The 17,975-nt window shown below is 35.0% G+C and overlaps 1 protein-coding gene and 1 pseudogene across 1 annotated transcript; both read left to right on the top strand.

Annotated features, from left to right (window-relative positions):
* The first annotated feature begins 2,297 nt into the window (after positions 1-2,297).
* Positions 2,298-4,221, top strand: LOC125216647 (annotated as a pseudogene).
* A 3,112-nt stretch (positions 4,222-7,333) lies between these two features.
* On the top strand, positions 7,334-7,949 carry LOC125216781. Its single transcript, XM_048118548.1, has 2 exons — positions 7,334-7,414; positions 7,509-7,949. The coding sequence occupies exons 1-2, from the start codon at positions 7,394-7,396 to the stop codon at positions 7,947-7,949; spliced, it is 462 nt and encodes a 153-aa protein (XP_047974505.1). The 5' UTR covers positions 7,334-7,393.
* The last annotated feature ends 10,026 nt before the right edge of the window (positions 7,950-17,975 follow it).

The following is a 17,975-nucleotide window of genomic DNA, read 5'->3' as shown; positions in this document are numbered from 1 at the left end:
CCCTAGTGAGTATATATATTTGGCCAGATATCAGATATCACACTGAAAATATTGATTAAAAAACAAATTTATAATTTGATAAATTCAAGTCTAGTAAAGTGAAGTCTTACAACTCGTTCCATATCTAGAGGGCACAAACACGAAGAGGATAAAATATCAGATATGAATTAGTTAAATTTCGTTGTGTTGTGAAATCAAAATTAATGCATTAGTTAGGTGATGCATTTTCTTGAATATATAGAGATACTATAATTAATAGATTACTGTAACTTAGTCATAGGTACATAGTGTTAGTTAGGTAATATAACTAAATTTTCTGATTTCAAATTATTAACGATTTATGGCCACTTCAGATAATTACTTATATATGTGAAGCAATCATATTTTATTGGTGAATTGTGCCTAAAACCAATCAACGCAAAAGGATCACGGACCACGACAGAGGAAACGAAGAGTCAGACTCACGTAAAATTCGAGATTTCCTACCTCTGATTCCCCTACAAATATATATATTTGTAGTTCCTTTGCAATCTTATTGTAGATAATGCAAAATGTTTTGTTACATTTTCAAGTTATATACATATTTTTTACTCCATAATAACCATCATCCTTATAAAATATTGAGTTAATTTCACAACATATAAATATTTCCTCCGCGCTACTAAATATGAAGCGTTTTCCTTTTTGAATTGTCATACATAAAATGACATATTTCTTAAAATCAAAATAACATCATTTTTATTTTATTATCTCTCCCATTTTATTCTATCTCTATTTAACTAAAAAAAACGCTATATAGAATCTCGCTATCAAAAACCAAATGCTTTGCATGTACTGAGACAAAAAGGAGTATAAAAGTTTTGTATAAGACAACTAATCATGTTAAGTCACTATATGTTGCAATTAAAAAGAATATAATAATATCTCGTGAAAAGAAGTTTAAACAGCTATATAAGTTTAATAGATCACTCTTTCTATCACTAAATACTTTTTGGATACAACCTATATATTTCGATTACTATATAAATCCAATTAAATATTAAAAATACTTACTAAATAAAACATTAAAAAATGGGATTAAATCCAACTATCTCACCCGTCATGATAAATCTTTGACTTGTTAGAGAATAACTTAGTAAATATCAACAATACACACATGTGATACCAAAAGGTGTAGTGTGATTTATTTATGTTTTAAAAAGAAAAAGAGGTAGATTGATTGGTAGCAGCAGCTAAAATGGAAAAAATTGTATTCATAGAAAGTGGGGTCCGTTACGATCTACCCACATCTCATATAGACACATTAAATCTTCTATTTTGATCCATTATTAAATAATACATGATTTTAATTTGATCATTTTATAATATTCACATATTTTTTAATGTTGGACTCCCGTGGAACTTTTTTTGTCACTATGAAAATCCTCTAATAATGTGACTCGCAATGTTTTTTAATTTGATGTATATATCTATGTAGAGAATCCTATTAGTTAGTACTCCCTTCGTCCCGCTTTAGCAGTCTCATTGACTTTTCTGTCATCTTTTTGTAAAAATGATAAAAAATAGTTAAAGGGGAGAAATGATAAATTAAGAGAGAAAATAATATAGAGAAGAGTCTTATTCTCTCTTACTTTTATCATTACTCCACTTTAACTATTTTTTATCATTTTTACAAAAAAAGGGCAAAAAAGTCAATTAGACTGCTAAAGCGGGACGGAGGGAGTATTAATTATCTTAAATTGCTTATTACTACTTCAATAGCCTATATTATAGTAAATGTAGATGTCATGTCAACAAAAAATTAGTTGACATACAATACCTTCGTGTTGACATCTATAACATAAACTGCATGTTAACATAGTTGGCGGTTAACAATTGGTAAATACTCTCTCTTTTCCCTAAAAATATAAATTATTTTCTTTTTGTTCGTCTCCTATAAATAGAAACTTTCTATTTAAGGAAAAAAATTTCTCTTTAATGAAGTGAGACCTATTTTCCACTATCACATTTTTCTTTCTATTTTTCTCTTACTTTATCTTAATACCCATGTTATTTCTAAAATTTTTATTTTTAGACGACAAAAATAGTAGTTAACAACTGATCACATTCTTATACGCAGATGCGCCTTGGGAAATCTGACATGTCATATAAGCTCTTAATATAGTTTAGAAAATAATTAAAAATATTGATTCAACATGTGAATGATATGTTGTACACACAATATACAAAAATAAAATAATAAGAGGTTAGAAAAATCAAACTACCGATAATATATAAATTAACAAACATGCAATTCTAAACCTCAACCAAAATCTTCTCCTTGTCAAAGCTTTAAATAAAGAGACCAACCAAACCCTCTCTCTCTTTTCACTCTCCACGCCTCAAATGTCTCAAGATCTATGCTACCGGGACGCCGCCACAGTCCCCTATTCCGGTGGCGACAGTCACCTCGAAATGTTCGATCCCTCGCCTTACATGAGCTTCACCGAGTTCTTGCATGGGCCCACCGATGACAACCCCATCTCCGCCACCAATGGCCCCTCCAAAGAGGAGGAGAAGGTGGCCGGTGGAAGAGAAACCCCGGCCACACCCAACTCCTCCACCTCCTCCTCCTCCGACTCTGGTAAGAGTAAGAAAGAGAAGGAACCCTCCATTGTTAAGCACCAAGAAAACTCCAAGAAAGAGTATGTTTATATTCTTTTTCTTTCACTATGGATATAGTTGAGACAAAGTATAGCTTATTTAATGATTTTTTTTTTTTTGAGTTGCCGAGGACTTGAACCTGAGACCTTTGGCCTCAAACAATAACCCTTTAACTGCTTGACCAATTCACACACACCAATAATGATTATATTTGTAAATTTACAAAAGGGGTAGCAAAGGAAAGAAAAAAGGAGAGCAGAAGGAAAGGCAGCCAAGATTTGCTTTCATGACAAAGAGTGAAGTTGATCACTTAGAAGATGGATATAAATGGAGAAAATATGGGCAGAAGGCTGTCAAAAACAGCCCTTATCCAAGGTTAGTTATATTTTGATTGTATCATTTTTAAGGCTCGAGTATAGTTTATTCCACTACTAATTTTGGAGTTTTTTTCACAACGGTTGAATGCGAACACAAGAAATTATGCAGGTTGTCTAGTTGTGTGATTTTAGCTAATAGTTAAATTATGATTGGTGTTTATTTAATTAATTAGTTTGTTTGTGTAGTGTGAAGGCAAACTCTGATTTTATGTGAACACTATTTTTCATAACAAAGTCATGGTAATAGTCCAAACCTTTTCTAGAAACTTATTATTCCTTCGTTATCACGATCACCACTTTATCTTTTTCCCAAACTTTAGTTAAAAAATCAAATTCTGGTGCAATGAATACTAAATCACGTTTTTATTTAAATGAAGATCTTTTGCATGCTTGTTTAATTATTCTAGTGTCTTCAACTATATAATAGTACAACTACTATAATAAAGTCTAATTTACATTTATTACTTATAAATATAGAATAGTAATTATTAACTTCAAAATTTGATACCCTAACAAGCTATAATGAATTCTAACTAATAATATTATTGTACAAAATTAAGACAGAACACAAGAAATAAAATGAAGATGGGAAACAACCAAAAGTGGGATAGAAGATATATGTTCATGTTTCTTGCTTTCTATTTTGTTTCACCATTTCATATAATTTGAGCCTTCTGATCATTTTATATTTAAAATATATGTCGCAGAAGCTACTACAGGTGCACGACGCAGAAATGCAATGTGAAAAAACGTGTAGAGAGATCGTTCCAAGACCCTTCAATCGTGATCACCACTTATGAGGGGCAGCACAACCACCACGTTCCGGCAACCCTCCGCGGATTATTCGGGCCATCTACGACGTTGGAGGGCCCCGCCATTCCTCAAGAACTCTTGCTCCAAATACCTCACCTCTATGGTGGCACTAGCATTAATTTGTACAATCATCATCAGCTCCAGCTACAACAGTTTCATGAATATGGACTCTTGCAAGATATTATTCCTCATAGTAATATTTCCCAAAAGGGAGCCCTAGGAAATTTCCAAAATTAATATGCTTTATGTCATATCTTTGTATATGCGTTTCAACACGCGAGGCCGGGCATGATTAGTTAGTACCAATCTTTATTAGTTATCCCAACTTATATTAATACTAGTTTCTACTACAATTTATCAATCAATTTAATTATGTTTTCACTTATAATTTGATAACTCGTGTTTATTAGTCAATGGAGGGCACTAGTCTGCAATAAATTTTATGATATGTGTTTCATAGGATATGTTACGAATATGGAATGAACTGTGAAGTGTATGATATATTTAGCTACATATGAGGAATTAGAAGATCCTACATATTGGGTGAAAGAAATCCAATCGATCTGGATATACAGGGTACATACGTTTGATCAATAGATCTATTCTATAAATTTAGACGTATATCAATTTCATTAGATGTGTATCTATGATCTATATCCATCTATAATATTCCAACCCCCCCCGGGCAATTAAGTGAGAGGATCGCTGGAGTTTAACTTGTACTCCATCCGTCTCATGTTACGCGCATGTAACACCCGTTTTTTTTTAGTACCTTTTACGTTGAGTTTTGTGTTGAGAACGAGTGTGAGATCTTTGAATCAAATACCGTCCTTGTTTTATTTGGTTGCTTTTGGAAATATTAAATGATTTGAATCATTGTTGGTCAATCGTGTGGTGAAAGTAGTCGGCGAGTTTGACATGAGAATCATCGATGAGGAAATTGGGCGTTCGTCTAAGTACTTGGAATAACACCAAAGTACTTTAAAGAAAACACCACAATTTAATTAATATACTAAAATTATATATATATTTGGGCCTATCACTTTTGTCCATTATTATTATTATTCTCTCCTACGCCATTTATTCTAATTCAATTGGGATACTTTTAATATAGCCATTTATTCATAATCCCTATTTAATTCTTGCAGTCAAATACTCAGTCAAAAATAATAATTCCTTCTTCTGATCCTATTTTACATGTTTTCCTCTTCACCAAAACCTCCACTCCCTAAAATCTGGGCCACTCACCCCTTAAAAGGGCCTCATGAGGGGAGGGTTATCCACACTTATATGGAGAAGTTAGGGCCTATCACTTTTGTCCATTATTATTATTATTCTCTCCTACGCCATTTATTCTAATTCAATTGGGATACTTTTAATATAGCCATTTATTCATAATCCCTATTTAATTCCTGCAGTCAAATACTCAGTCAAAAATAATTCCTTCTTCTGATCCTATTTTACACGTTTTCCTCTTCACCAAAACCTCCACTCCCTAAAATCTGGGCCACTCACCCCTTAAAAGGGCCTCATGAGGGGAGGGTTATCCACACTTATATGGAGAAGTTAGGATCATCACCAGGCAATAGAAGAGATCCACACTTATATAGAGAAGTTAGGATCATCACCAGGCAAGAGAAGAGATAAAGAGATAAACCATCATGACTTGGGCCCTGCTCTGATACCATATTAGAAATGAGCCACTCACCCCTTAAAAGGCCTCATAAAGGGGAGGGTTGTCCACACTTATATAGAGAAGTTAGAATCATCACCAAGCCGATGTGGGACAAGGATTTGGAGAATTTAACAATATCTCTATCAGTTTTGCTAATAAAATACACATTCACGATCCTTTTCAGAAACGTGCTGCAGTTCTTTCTTCTTTTTTTACACGAAGGTAAATTCTCCTCAATCTTTTGAATAATAAACCTTCGCATGATCATATTAATTTTGTAGTCAATTCCATCATATTGTTGTTCTGAATCGAGAGAGCTGTGATCTCAATTCCTCCAGTTTACTAACAAGCTTGATTCTTTCCAAAGGTATAACCTTTAATCTGAAATCCTCTTCATCATACCATGACTTAGTTCACCTATTCACACACGGGAATAAATCTTTTTGAAATTCTTTAGACTGTTGAATGATGGATTCGTGTGAAAGCCTTGATCTTTAACACCATTTAGAAGCTGCCATTTTGTTTTTCCCTTCAATTCGATTTTTGGAAATATTAGTGTCTGCCCAAAAATGTTTTAATTGAACACATGAGAAAATTTAATAAAAGATTCAAATTCTGGAACAAGGGAGATTGGAGTTTTTGTTTTTTTTTTTTTTTTTTTTTTTTTCTGCTATTGCTGTTTGAGTGAGGAAGAATTTGTTTGTGGATGAGATAGGTGTACTCGGAGGTGATTGGGAATATATAGATATTAAATTAATTTATTTAGTTTTACTTTTGCTCTTTAAGTTTTGTGAGGGAGTATACGTTTTTATTTGGTTTTTGCTTTTATCGTGAGACAAGTATGGAAACATGAATTAATGAAGAAGAGATAGACAAGAATAGTAAAGTTTGAATCGTTGAGGAAGCCGTAGGCGACGACCGGGAGTATTTTATATTATAAATCCTCAACCTTTTTCTTTAGTTTAATGAAGGCGTTGGGAAAGGAGTATAAATGTGGTGGCAGAGAGTATTTAAGTATAAATCTTTGAATTACTAATTCTTATTTCATTCTGTGTTGGTAGGGAGTATTTACGTGTGTTGATTAGGGAGTATTGCATTAATTTCTTTTATAAAATAAGCTTTCTTTTATACTTTTGTGATGGAGAGTTGGACGTGAGTAGCAGAGTAGGTGGCAGGGAGTAGTAGACGTGTAGTATGTGAGGGAGAAATATAGTATAATTGTTTTATTATTTATTTGAATATAGTTGTTGAGGGAGTAATACGTGCTGGGTTGGGAGTAATTTACTATACAACTATGAACTTGTGTTGTCTCCTTTTTAAGAATTTGAATTACAGTAGAGTTGAGAGAAAGACGTGGGTTGCTGGGAGCATTTGTTGTTAGTGTTGGAAGAATATTGCATCAAATCGGCCCTCCTCCTATCATCAATTGGTTTTAGGATGGAACCCATGGATTTTTATCATAGCGTCAAAGCAGGAACGAATGAGGCTCAGAAAAACCTCATCATAGCCCCGATAATACCGATTCTCGACCCAAAAGCCAAAATCAACCAAGAAAACCAATTCCTACACCACCCAGAAACATGTCAGACGATGAAGATACCAAACTAAATACAGAAAACAACACAACAAGATTGAGGAACAACAAGAATGTCACGGTGGCATTCAAGCTAAACGGAAAAAACTACCCGATCTGGTCACGACTGATGAAGGTCAAAATAGGGGGCCGAGGGGCCTACTCACACATCAGGAAGGAGCCTCCTGAACCCGGAAGCAAAGGGTACGACGACTGGGAGGAAGACGATCTGGTCGTTTTTTCATGGATCATCGACAATATTGAAGACGATATCATCGCTGATTTTGCACATCACCAAACCTCGAAGGCGTTATGGGACAGCCTTACAGTGACCTTCGAAAGTAAAGCAGATCCATATCTTATCTACGACCTGGAAGAAAAAGCAATCAACATTAAACAAGGAGACCTCGATCTAGAAACATATTATCGAAGAATCAATGGGCTGTGGATCAATATCGATCGCTGCCAGAAGCAGCGAATCACGTGTTTCGACAAAGGCGTCGACCAATTCCGGGAATTCTCCAACGGCAAGCGGTTGATCAAATTCCTGACAGGTTTGAATCAAGAATATGATTCAATCAGAAGAGACATTCTCAAGGACGAATTATCCCCATCAGTTGAAGCAGCCTACGGATGGATGAAGAAGGAGGCTACCCGAAGAAGCATCAATTCGTCCTCTCCACCCACCAGAGATGCTCACGGTAGAGGAGCCGATTCATCATCTGGGGGAGGGATCAGGTACGGGCTCGCCGTTCAGAGCCAACGCCCGAACCATCGCGGGCCACCACGACCCACCGCAGCCGCGCACCGACCGGGAGACAGGCCGGACAAATCCCAATTGGTCTGCTCTCACTGTGCGGGAAACTGAGACACACCCGGGAGGAATGCTTCCTCTTAATTGGGTACCCAGAATGGTGGGAGGAGAAGCAAAAATCGAGAGCTCAAGTCAAGCTATCGGTCGGAGAAGACGAAAAGGGGCAGCAGAGGCAAGCTGGAAACAGAGAGATGACGACCGGGCAGGGAAAACCGCCGGGAGCATATGCTTCGACCGGCGGTGACGGCGTGCGGGGAGCCGGCAATTTCGCCGAGAAGGCGGAGGAGCAGGGCACGATGAAGAGCGACACCGCTGGAGGTATAGGGTTTGGTTTTAAACCAAACCCTAGCTTTTCTAACTCCTTTTATTTGCCCCCCCATAAATTAGAAATATTACAGAATGAACCCCATGAAATTAAAAATAAACCCCCTGATTTTGTGATCTATCAAAAACACCCCCACATTTCTGAAAATACCCAGCATGCCACAAATAATTGCATATTTTTGTCATATAACCCCTTTGCACCTTTAGAGAATATTTCCGCTGCATTTCATGTGTATAATGATGATAGAACTGGCGATAGGGGTTGGATTTTTTATTGTGGAGCCACAGATACTATGACCCCAGAAAGGGATGATTTTAGTAGCTATGATAAAGTTAACAACACATTTATTAGGACTGCAAATGGGGAATTAATTACTGTTGCGGTGTCGGGAACCATTGATATATCTCCTACTCTCCGATTATCAAATTGTTTACATGTGCCTACCCTCTCTCAAAGGCTGATGTCTATAAGTCATGTGACTAGAGATTTGAACTGCACACTCCTAATGCATCCCACATTTTGTATATTACAGGATATTCAGACGAGGAGGATTCTTGGGCGTGGCACTGAGAAGCAAGGACTTTACTACATGGACGAGATAGCTCAACATGGCAGTGCGATGTTGGCTCAAGGATCCACGAAACAAGAAATTTGGCTGTGGCACCACCGACTAGGACACCCTTCTCCTGGTTATTTTAAACTTCTTTTTCCGAACCTTCCCATTCATACTGATTTTTCGTGTGAAACATGTGTTTTGGCCAAGAGCCAAAGACAGTCATTTAAGCTTACAAATACACGAATGAGTTCCATTTTTTCCTCAATACATTCTGATGTGTGGGGTCCTGCACCAATTGTTGGGGGTAGTTTCCGACATTTTGTGATATTTGTTGATGATTGCACTAGAATGACTTGGATTTACTTTCCTAAACATAAATATGAAGTTGTAGACAAATTTATCTTGTTCTTCAAAATGATCCAAAACCAATTTCATACAACCATCAAAACTCTTCGGTCAGACAATGGGAGAGAGTTTGTTAATAGTTCTATGGCCCAATTTTGTAAGGAAAATGGAATGATCCACCAAACATCTTGTGCCTATACACCTGAACAAAATGGGGTAGCTGAGAGGAAAAACGGAACAATCCTAGAAATAACCCGAGCCCTAATGATCGAATCCAGAGTACCAAAACATTTCTGGCCAGAAGTCATAGCCACATCCGTCTACCTCATGAACCGACTTCCCACAAAAATCCTAAACAAGAAAACCCCACTTGATATTCTATCTAAGATGACCAAAATTCCCCAACACCTAAACCTCCCACCCAAAGTCTTTGGCTGCACCGTTTATGTCCATATCCCGAAACACGAACGAACCAAACTATAACCTTGTGCTACCAAATGTGTCTTCGTAGGGTATGGAGTGAACCAAAAGGGATACCGGTGTTTTGATCCTCACACCAAAAAAATCATCACCACCATGAATTGCAACTTCTTGGAAACCGAATTCTTTTACCACACCCACCTTAGTAGTAAGGGGGAGAGTGATCCACATAGTTCACTAGACTATCTAAGTTGGGTTGTGCCACTTTCAAACTCTTCGATTGAGGAACCAACAGAACCAGTGGTCACTGCCGCCGAGCAGGTCTCACCACAAGTGTCATCTCATCCGCGATCCCTTGATCCTTCTCCGAGGATATCCGAGATAATCCCTGAACCATGTCCCGATACAGTTTCCACTGATCCCGTGAGTATAGATCTCGCAGATGAGGATAATACCATTGATGGTGACACTGGTAGATATGCCCTTCCCTACCGGAGTACAAGGGGAGTTCCACGTAAGAGATACTCTCCAGAAAAGATCGGAAAGAAAAGTCGTTATGGAATAGCTAATTTCGCGCAGGGAAATTTGGCTAAGATGGCTCGAGCTTTTGAGGCTGCACTATCTGAAGAAGAAGAAATTCCACAATCAGCTGATGAAGCAATGAAACACAAGCACTGGAGGGATGCTATGTTCATTGAAATGAAGGCACTAATGAGGAGCAGTACGTGGGTAAAAGGAAAATTTCTTGAAGGAGTTAAGACTGTGGGGTGCAGATGGGTGTTTACAATCAAGCGAAGGCCAGATGGCACAATAGAGAGATACAAGGCTAGGCTCGTGGTGAAGGGGTACACTCAGACCTATGGTGTAGATTATGATGAAACTTTTTCGCCGGTGGCAAAGATTAACACTGTAAGGGTATTGTTCTCAATTGCTGCCAACAAGGATTGGCCTCTTCATCAATTCGATGTGACTAATGTCTTTCTATACGGAGAGTTACCGAAACCAGTCTACATGGAACCTCACCCGGGTTTACTGATGAATTCCAAGATGGAGAGGTATGACAATTAAAACGAACATTGTAAGGGCTGAAGCAGTCTCCGAGGGCATGGTTTGGAAGGTTCACAGAGGTAATGAAGAAATATGGATATAAGCAGAGCAATTCTGACCATACCTTGTTCATCAAGAAGAAAAATGGGAAGATCACATGTTTGATCATATATGTAGATGACATGATTATTATTGGAGACGATGAGGAAGAAATGACAAAACTGAGGAAAAACTTGTTCAGTGAGTTCGAGATGAAGGATTTGGGACCTCTTAAATACTTCTTGGGAATAGAGGTGTTAAGGTCAAAAAGGGGGTTCTTCATAAACCAAAGGAAGTATGTGCTCGACCTCTTGGCTGAAGTGGGGATGTTGGATTGCAAACCTGCAGATACTCCAATTGTCCAGAATCATGGGTTACAGATGAAAGAAAAGGCGAAACCAGCTGACAGAGGAAGGTACCAGAGGTTGGTCGAGAAGTTGATTTATCTATCTCACACTAGGCCAGATATCGCTTATGCTGTGGGAGTAGTAAGTCAATTTATGCATGCACCTCAAGATGAACACTGGGAAGCAGTTCTAAGAATTGTTCGGTATTTGAAAGGGACAGCCGAACACAGACTTTTGTTTGAGAAGCATGGACACTTGGACATACATGGTTTCACTGATGCAGATTGGGCTGGGAATCCGAATAATGGAAAGTCCACTGCATGGTACTTCACCTTTGTTGGAGGAAATCTGGTAACATGGAGGAGCAAGAAACAGAAAGTAGTAGCACTCTCGAGCGCGGAGGCAGAGTTTCGAGGGATTAAGAGTGGAGTGACTGAATTACTGTGGCTAAGAAGACTTATGAGAGAATTGGACTTGTACTCATCTCAGACGTGCAAGCTTTTCTGCGATAACAAGGCGGCCATTAGTATATCTGAGAATCCGGTTCAACATGATCGAACTAAACATGTGGAGGTGGACAGACACTTCATAAAGGAGAATATTGAAGCAAGGATAGTTGAAATGTCATATGTGAAGTCCGAAGATCAGCTGGCGGACATCCTGACGAAGGCTGTAAACTCGAAGTTGTTTCAAGAAGTATTATGCAAGTTAAGTATCGGAAACCCCGTCACTTAACTTGAGGGGGAGTGTTGGAAGAAGATTGCATCAAATCGGGAGAGAATATTTGTGATTGATATGGGATCAACTATTACCAAAGATAGGAGATATAGAATCAGTGTAATTATGTAAAATAGGTTTACCTTGTATAGATATCCTAGCCCTATATAATGGTGCTCTATGTACAATGAAATTATCAGAAAATAATACAAACCGATCCTTCTATCAGTTAGCTACTGACTTATAGTTTTATTCTGTGTTTGTTTAACCTGGCCAACCAAATAACTATGAGTTGGACTAGTTTATTTATTAATTGAATGTAGGTTGTTTGATTCTGAATCGCTTGGCCTTTCCAGTTTAGTGAAGATCGAGAGAACGAGTTTTGGTTGTGACTTTTGTATTTAATTTGATTAATTAATTCGATCTTTGTTGGACTGAGTTTATTTATGTGAGTTTCTTTAGGTGAGATTTTACTAAGAAAAGAGTAAAAGATGAATTGATCACATATACTTAGGATGAATGCATTGTTAAATTATTTTTGCAAACTCTAATTTTGCATGTCATGTTATTTCGAAAAGGGTGAAGTTGTGCACGTTGTTGAGGTTGGGACAGGAAGTTTGTGGAGGAGCTAAGATTTTGAGGTGGGCTTTCGTTTTAAATAAGGACTATGTCCTAAATATTTTTACTATGTGAAAGGAGGTGAAAAATGTTTGTCTTGCCATGTTTCGTATTTGAATGAACCTATCTGAAGTGACTATGCACTATTTATTAGCACTAAAAATACTTGCAAGTATACAAGGTAGATCTAGTATAGCTAAAGGTCAGTACCGGGATATCGAACTCAGGGAATAAGATAGCAACTGTCTATCATATACTAAGCGTCATGTATTATTTAGAGACACATGGTTTTTGGGTTTGAATTTATAAACTAGACATAAAGAAATAAATAAATAACGGAAAATATAAAAATAAATAATATACAAAACAGGCTAAGGAATGTAGAATTTTAGGAACCACAATCAAAAGCTAAAATCCAAAAGAATTCCTTGAATTACGGTCTCTAGAGTTACTAAGCTATCACATATGTAAAACTATATCTTCTCTCGAAGCATATAATTTGTAGATTGCTACCTAGAACCGAAGTGTCCTTCCTAGAACTAAGGCAACAACTCCTAAAAGCTCCTAAGATAATTTTGCTTCATTCAAAGGCTCAAATCTCTCGATATTATTGGCAAAGACGTCAATTTCTCCTCTTTCAAATTAGACTACTCACTTCTCAGTTCTTGTAGTAAAATCCACATGCATTCATAAGATGACCAGTCAAACAAATGTATAAGCACAAGAGAAATCGAAATAACTACAAGAGCTAACAAGGAAAAACAATTGAATTAATAACTCAAAATCATAGCATATTACCAAAAATTCTACAAAAGATGTTTAATACTCATAGACAAGTAAAACAACAAAAAGTACTAGACATGAAGAAAAATAAAACAAAACCCAAGGTTGAATTATGCAATCTTCAGTCTTCTCTTGCCTGGATCTGCAGAGCTCCGCTCCAATGGAAGATGGATGAATTTAAGTGTGGAATATGGTATGGAAGAAGTATAGGGATGGAGAGGATTGGAGGCTCTGAGATCAATATTATGAATTAGGTTATGAGGTATATATAGGCTCGAAAAGGATTTATAATTGGTAAAAAACTATCCTCCAAGTAATAGAAAAGATGGTAATTTCGAATCCTACAATTAATAGGAGAGATTTGATATCACAAGGCAACAATTTCTTTCCTTTCTTCAATTTCCGCCAATTTCCGCCTAATTTTGACTGCACTGCGCAACGTTCGTAAAATGGCCATAACTTTCTCCACAGAACTCCGATTTAGATGTTCAAGGTACCCACGCGAAGCTCTTTCGAAGATGAAGAGAATGGTATGTATTAAGCACTGATTGGACTTCAAACTCGTTGGCAGATGGGCTCGAACAGAGGCTGCTGAACCTTGACACCTTTTTTGCACCTTTTTCTATCTTTTTCTATCATTTATCAACAAACACATCAAAATACCAAAATATATAATATATGCAATTTAAGAACATAATTTGCAAGATTGACATTTAAAACGAGCCAAATCTAGGCCTTAAAATCATGCAAATCCCGTGTTTATCAATCCCCCAAACTTAAATAATTGTTTGTCCTCAAACAAAACAAGAGAAAAACAAATTAAGAAACACGGATGTTAAGGACTAGACTTCATAGTTGCCTCAGTTTTTATAACAGAAAAATAAAGAGTTCGACAAGAATACAAACAAATCAAGCAAAGCTTATTAGTGCACTTTCATTACTAGCTCGTTGATCACCTTGAAGTACATGCGCTCACAAGTGTTTAGAAGCGTGTTTATCACTCACTCTCAAAGTGTATAAGGTGAAGAATATATGCTCTCACTTCCTCTCTTTTTTTTTCTTTCTCGATTTTTTTTCTTTTCATTTTTTTTTCTTTTATACATCCTTTTTTTTATGCTCAACAAAATTTAAATTTCAAACCACATATGTCTATGCTACTTTCACATTTAAACACACTACTTTCTTTCTACCTTATCTCTCCAACTCTTTTCACAAGATATAAACTAACTTTCCCCAAGAGTGTAAGGATATTCCCCCTTTATTTAGCTTCCAAAGAAAAAGGGTTTAAAGACTCAAAGTGGCTAGCTAGGAAAAATATTTTGAGTAAGGTCAAAAATTTGTATATATAAAGTAGCTAAGAAGGATGGCCTAACGTCCTCTTTTATCATTTAAACACTATGTAGACTTAGGCAGACTGGGAGCAAGTTCTAGAAACAAGTACATGAATGCAGATAAATCACACAAGAAAGAAATTTATGGCTCAAGTCGCACAAGGTATAAGCATGATTCAAAGTAAACAAGCAATTCATTAATTGTGCACCTTTTAACAAAACTCTCAATTCAATGTATCAAGTCAACTCAAACAAAACATAATAGAACTTTTCATCATAGGCAACTCGGTCTGATGTCCCTAAACATGAGTATTTCTAAGTTTTCTATGTTATGCTCATGACTATATTAACCTCGGGTTTTAAAAAAAACAAAGAACAAAACTAACAAAAGTAAGCAAAAACAACTAAACTCACGGTCCACCACTTCATCCCCCCAAACTTATTCAAAACTACATTAAGAATAAGTTTGAAAAGTCGGTAGGGACGTGAGTAAAACACTTGTTGAGCAGAATTCATGGATTATTTATGGCTTGCTTAGTATCGTTGGATATGGCGTGTCTTCATACTCGGCATTTTCCGTGTCTTGAACGCTTCCGCAGTGTGTCTTTTCTTTAAAATTCTTTTAGCATTGAGAGTCAAACACTTTTCAAATTGTTTACGTTCCAATCTTTATTTCCTTAGAGTTGGTACTTTGTTGAAATGATAGTACTTTGTTTTTCTAAGTTTTCAGTTATTAAAATATTTTGGATCAATATGTTTATTTCCCCTTTTTTTTCCCGCTTCTTAAACCCTCCCCAAGTCACGATAAACTGTGTTTTCTATCCTTAGAAAATACGGGCGTGACAGCGCACGTTTTATTTTAGATCATAAGTTTGAGCTTGATTTTTTAGTAAATTAAATTGGTATTTTAAGTGTAATGAGAAATTACTTAATAAGAATACTTAATTAACTATATTATAGTACTAATTAAATATCTTAATTCTTACTTAGAATAGAAATAGGGTAAGTAGTTCGGGACGAGTCGAAACAGAAAAGTGCGACTAACATGGGATGGCGGAGTACAACACAACTTCAGAACTTTTGGTGTTCACTGCTATAGTAATAAGAAAGTTAATTCCACAATACCAGTCTTGATCTTCTCTTTGATGATGTGTCTATCCACTTCAATTTGTTTGGTTCTATCATGTTGTACTAGGTTCTCCAAAATGTTGATGGTTGTCTTATTATCACAAAATGACAAAGTTGAGATAGTTGGAAGCCAACCTCTTTTAATAATTTTTGGCGAACAAAAAAACTTCAATAATCACACTTCACACACTATGAAACTCAATTTCAATACTAACCTTATGCTTCTTGCTTCTCTATGTCACCGAATTCTCTCCAACAAATGTGAAGTTTCTTGTCTTGATTTCGATTCATGAATAAGAAATTTCTATTTCCAATTAGAGTAATGCTAAATGACCATAATGTGGTCAGCCATAAAAATAAAATATTAATAAAATATTGTTACATTTAATGCTTATTTACTTGGATTTAGTTCATCTTAAAATTAACAATTAGTTAATTATCTAAGACTAATTTACCCTTTGTCCCAAAATAAGTACACATAAAAAGACTAAGTCATCAAATCATCTTGGAACTTAGAATATGCAGCTCATTTTCGTTTCTTATGTCAGATATCTGCTCGGTTTTTTTTGTAAACTTTAATTTATTATTTTATATTTTATTATTTATTGTTTAATACATATAACTACTTTTTAATCAGAATATATGTATATCTTTATGATAATAAAATTTTATTATTGTTGATTGTATATATATAGATTCACTTACAAATGAAATAATTTAAAGTGTATTATATTTAACATTAATATTTAAATAACTTATAAATAAAATAAATGTAAACGTTATACTATACAATTATTTTACATACTAATTCAAACTTTTTGAGAAAATATTGTTCCAATATTACAAGTATATATAAAAAAATATATTCTGATTATATAAAATATTAAATTGATGGTTGGAGATTAATTGAAATCTTGAATGGTTCATAAAAAAAATTAGACACAAACTATTGTGCAATTCATAATAAAAATCCATTGAAATCCTCAATAATTCAATCAAATCAAATTAGTTAAATTATTAATTGAATATAAGATCAATTAGAAATTTTTTAATTTTATATTAAATCTAAAAATTAAAAAGAACTCTCAGTTGTTCAATACTGCAATTATACTGAATTTGAACACTTAGTTGAAAATCATTTGAGATGCTTAATTAACAAATTAAAAATAAAATCAATCAAAATTCCTCCATATAGAAAACATAAGTAATTATACCTTGCGTAAATTATTGCTATATAGTGCACACTCTTAATTTATGTCGGACAACTTTTAAGATAATTGGAAATCAAGTTCTTAAGTTCAAAACCATAGTAATATATAAATTGTTATTTATAAAATTTAAAATATATTTGGAAATAAATACTCCCTCCGTAGTCCGTCTCGTGCTATTTACACTTTCCTTTTTGAGTCGTAAATTAAAGATGGAGTAATTAGTGTAATTAAATTAGTATTTTAAGTATAATAAAAGAACAGTTAATAATAACATACTTAATTCACTTTAATATATTAATTAAACACCATAGTTCTTACTTGAAATATAAATAGTATTAGTAGTTTATGAAGAGCCAAACAAGAAAAATGTGACTAACATTACACAAGGTAGTAGTCAATTGTATAAAATGAATTGTCATTTAAAGATACAACGATACAATAAGCTCCTACAAAACAACAGAATCTTTATTGTCATAAACAAACTCAATTAATACGATATTATATACAATTAAATCTCCAATATAATATAATGTAATATATTGAAATTCACAATTACAAATTTTGAATCAAAGATTAATAATATTTCCACGTGATTGAAAATTTTAAATGATCTTAGACTTATTCCTAATTTCTATTGATCTCTTGGGTTTTAGGCATGGATTTTTTTATATTACTCCCTCCGTCCCGGATAATTCGTCCCACTTTGACCGGACACAGGTTTTAAGAAATGTAATGGAAAGTGAGTTGAAAAAGTTGGTGGGATGTGGGTCCTACTTTTAAAGTATTAGTTTTATAATAAAATGTGAGTATGAATGAGTTAGTGGAATATGTGGTCCACTACCAAAAATGGTAAAAGTGAAGTGGGACAAATTATGTGGGACGGACCAAAATGGAATACTGGGACGAATTATCTGGGACGGAGGGAGTATTTGATAACATATTATTGAATTATTAAATTTTTAAGTATTAGTTATTGAATATTACTATTTTGATTTGGGATATTTTGATTCCTACACTAATTAGTTAGTTATCAACCGACAAGTTAGTGTAGGAACCGATCAAAATTTCAATGATAGAGTTAGCCAAAATCTACAACCGATTAACTGGAATCGACAGAATAAGCAACCTCGTTACAATATAAGGGCAAATTTTTATTAATATATAATTCACATATATAAACAAAAATTTAAATAAATTAAAATAATAATAATTT

Source organism: Salvia hispanica, chromosome 3 (assembly GCF_023119035.1).
Source record: "Salvia hispanica cultivar TCC Black 2014 chromosome 3, UniMelb_Shisp_WGS_1.0, whole genome shotgun sequence".
NCBI lineage: Eukaryota > Viridiplantae > Streptophyta > Magnoliopsida > Lamiales > Lamiaceae > Salvia > Salvia hispanica.
Note: the sequence above shows the minus strand (reverse complement) of the source record. Positions and strands in the feature narration are given on the sequence as shown.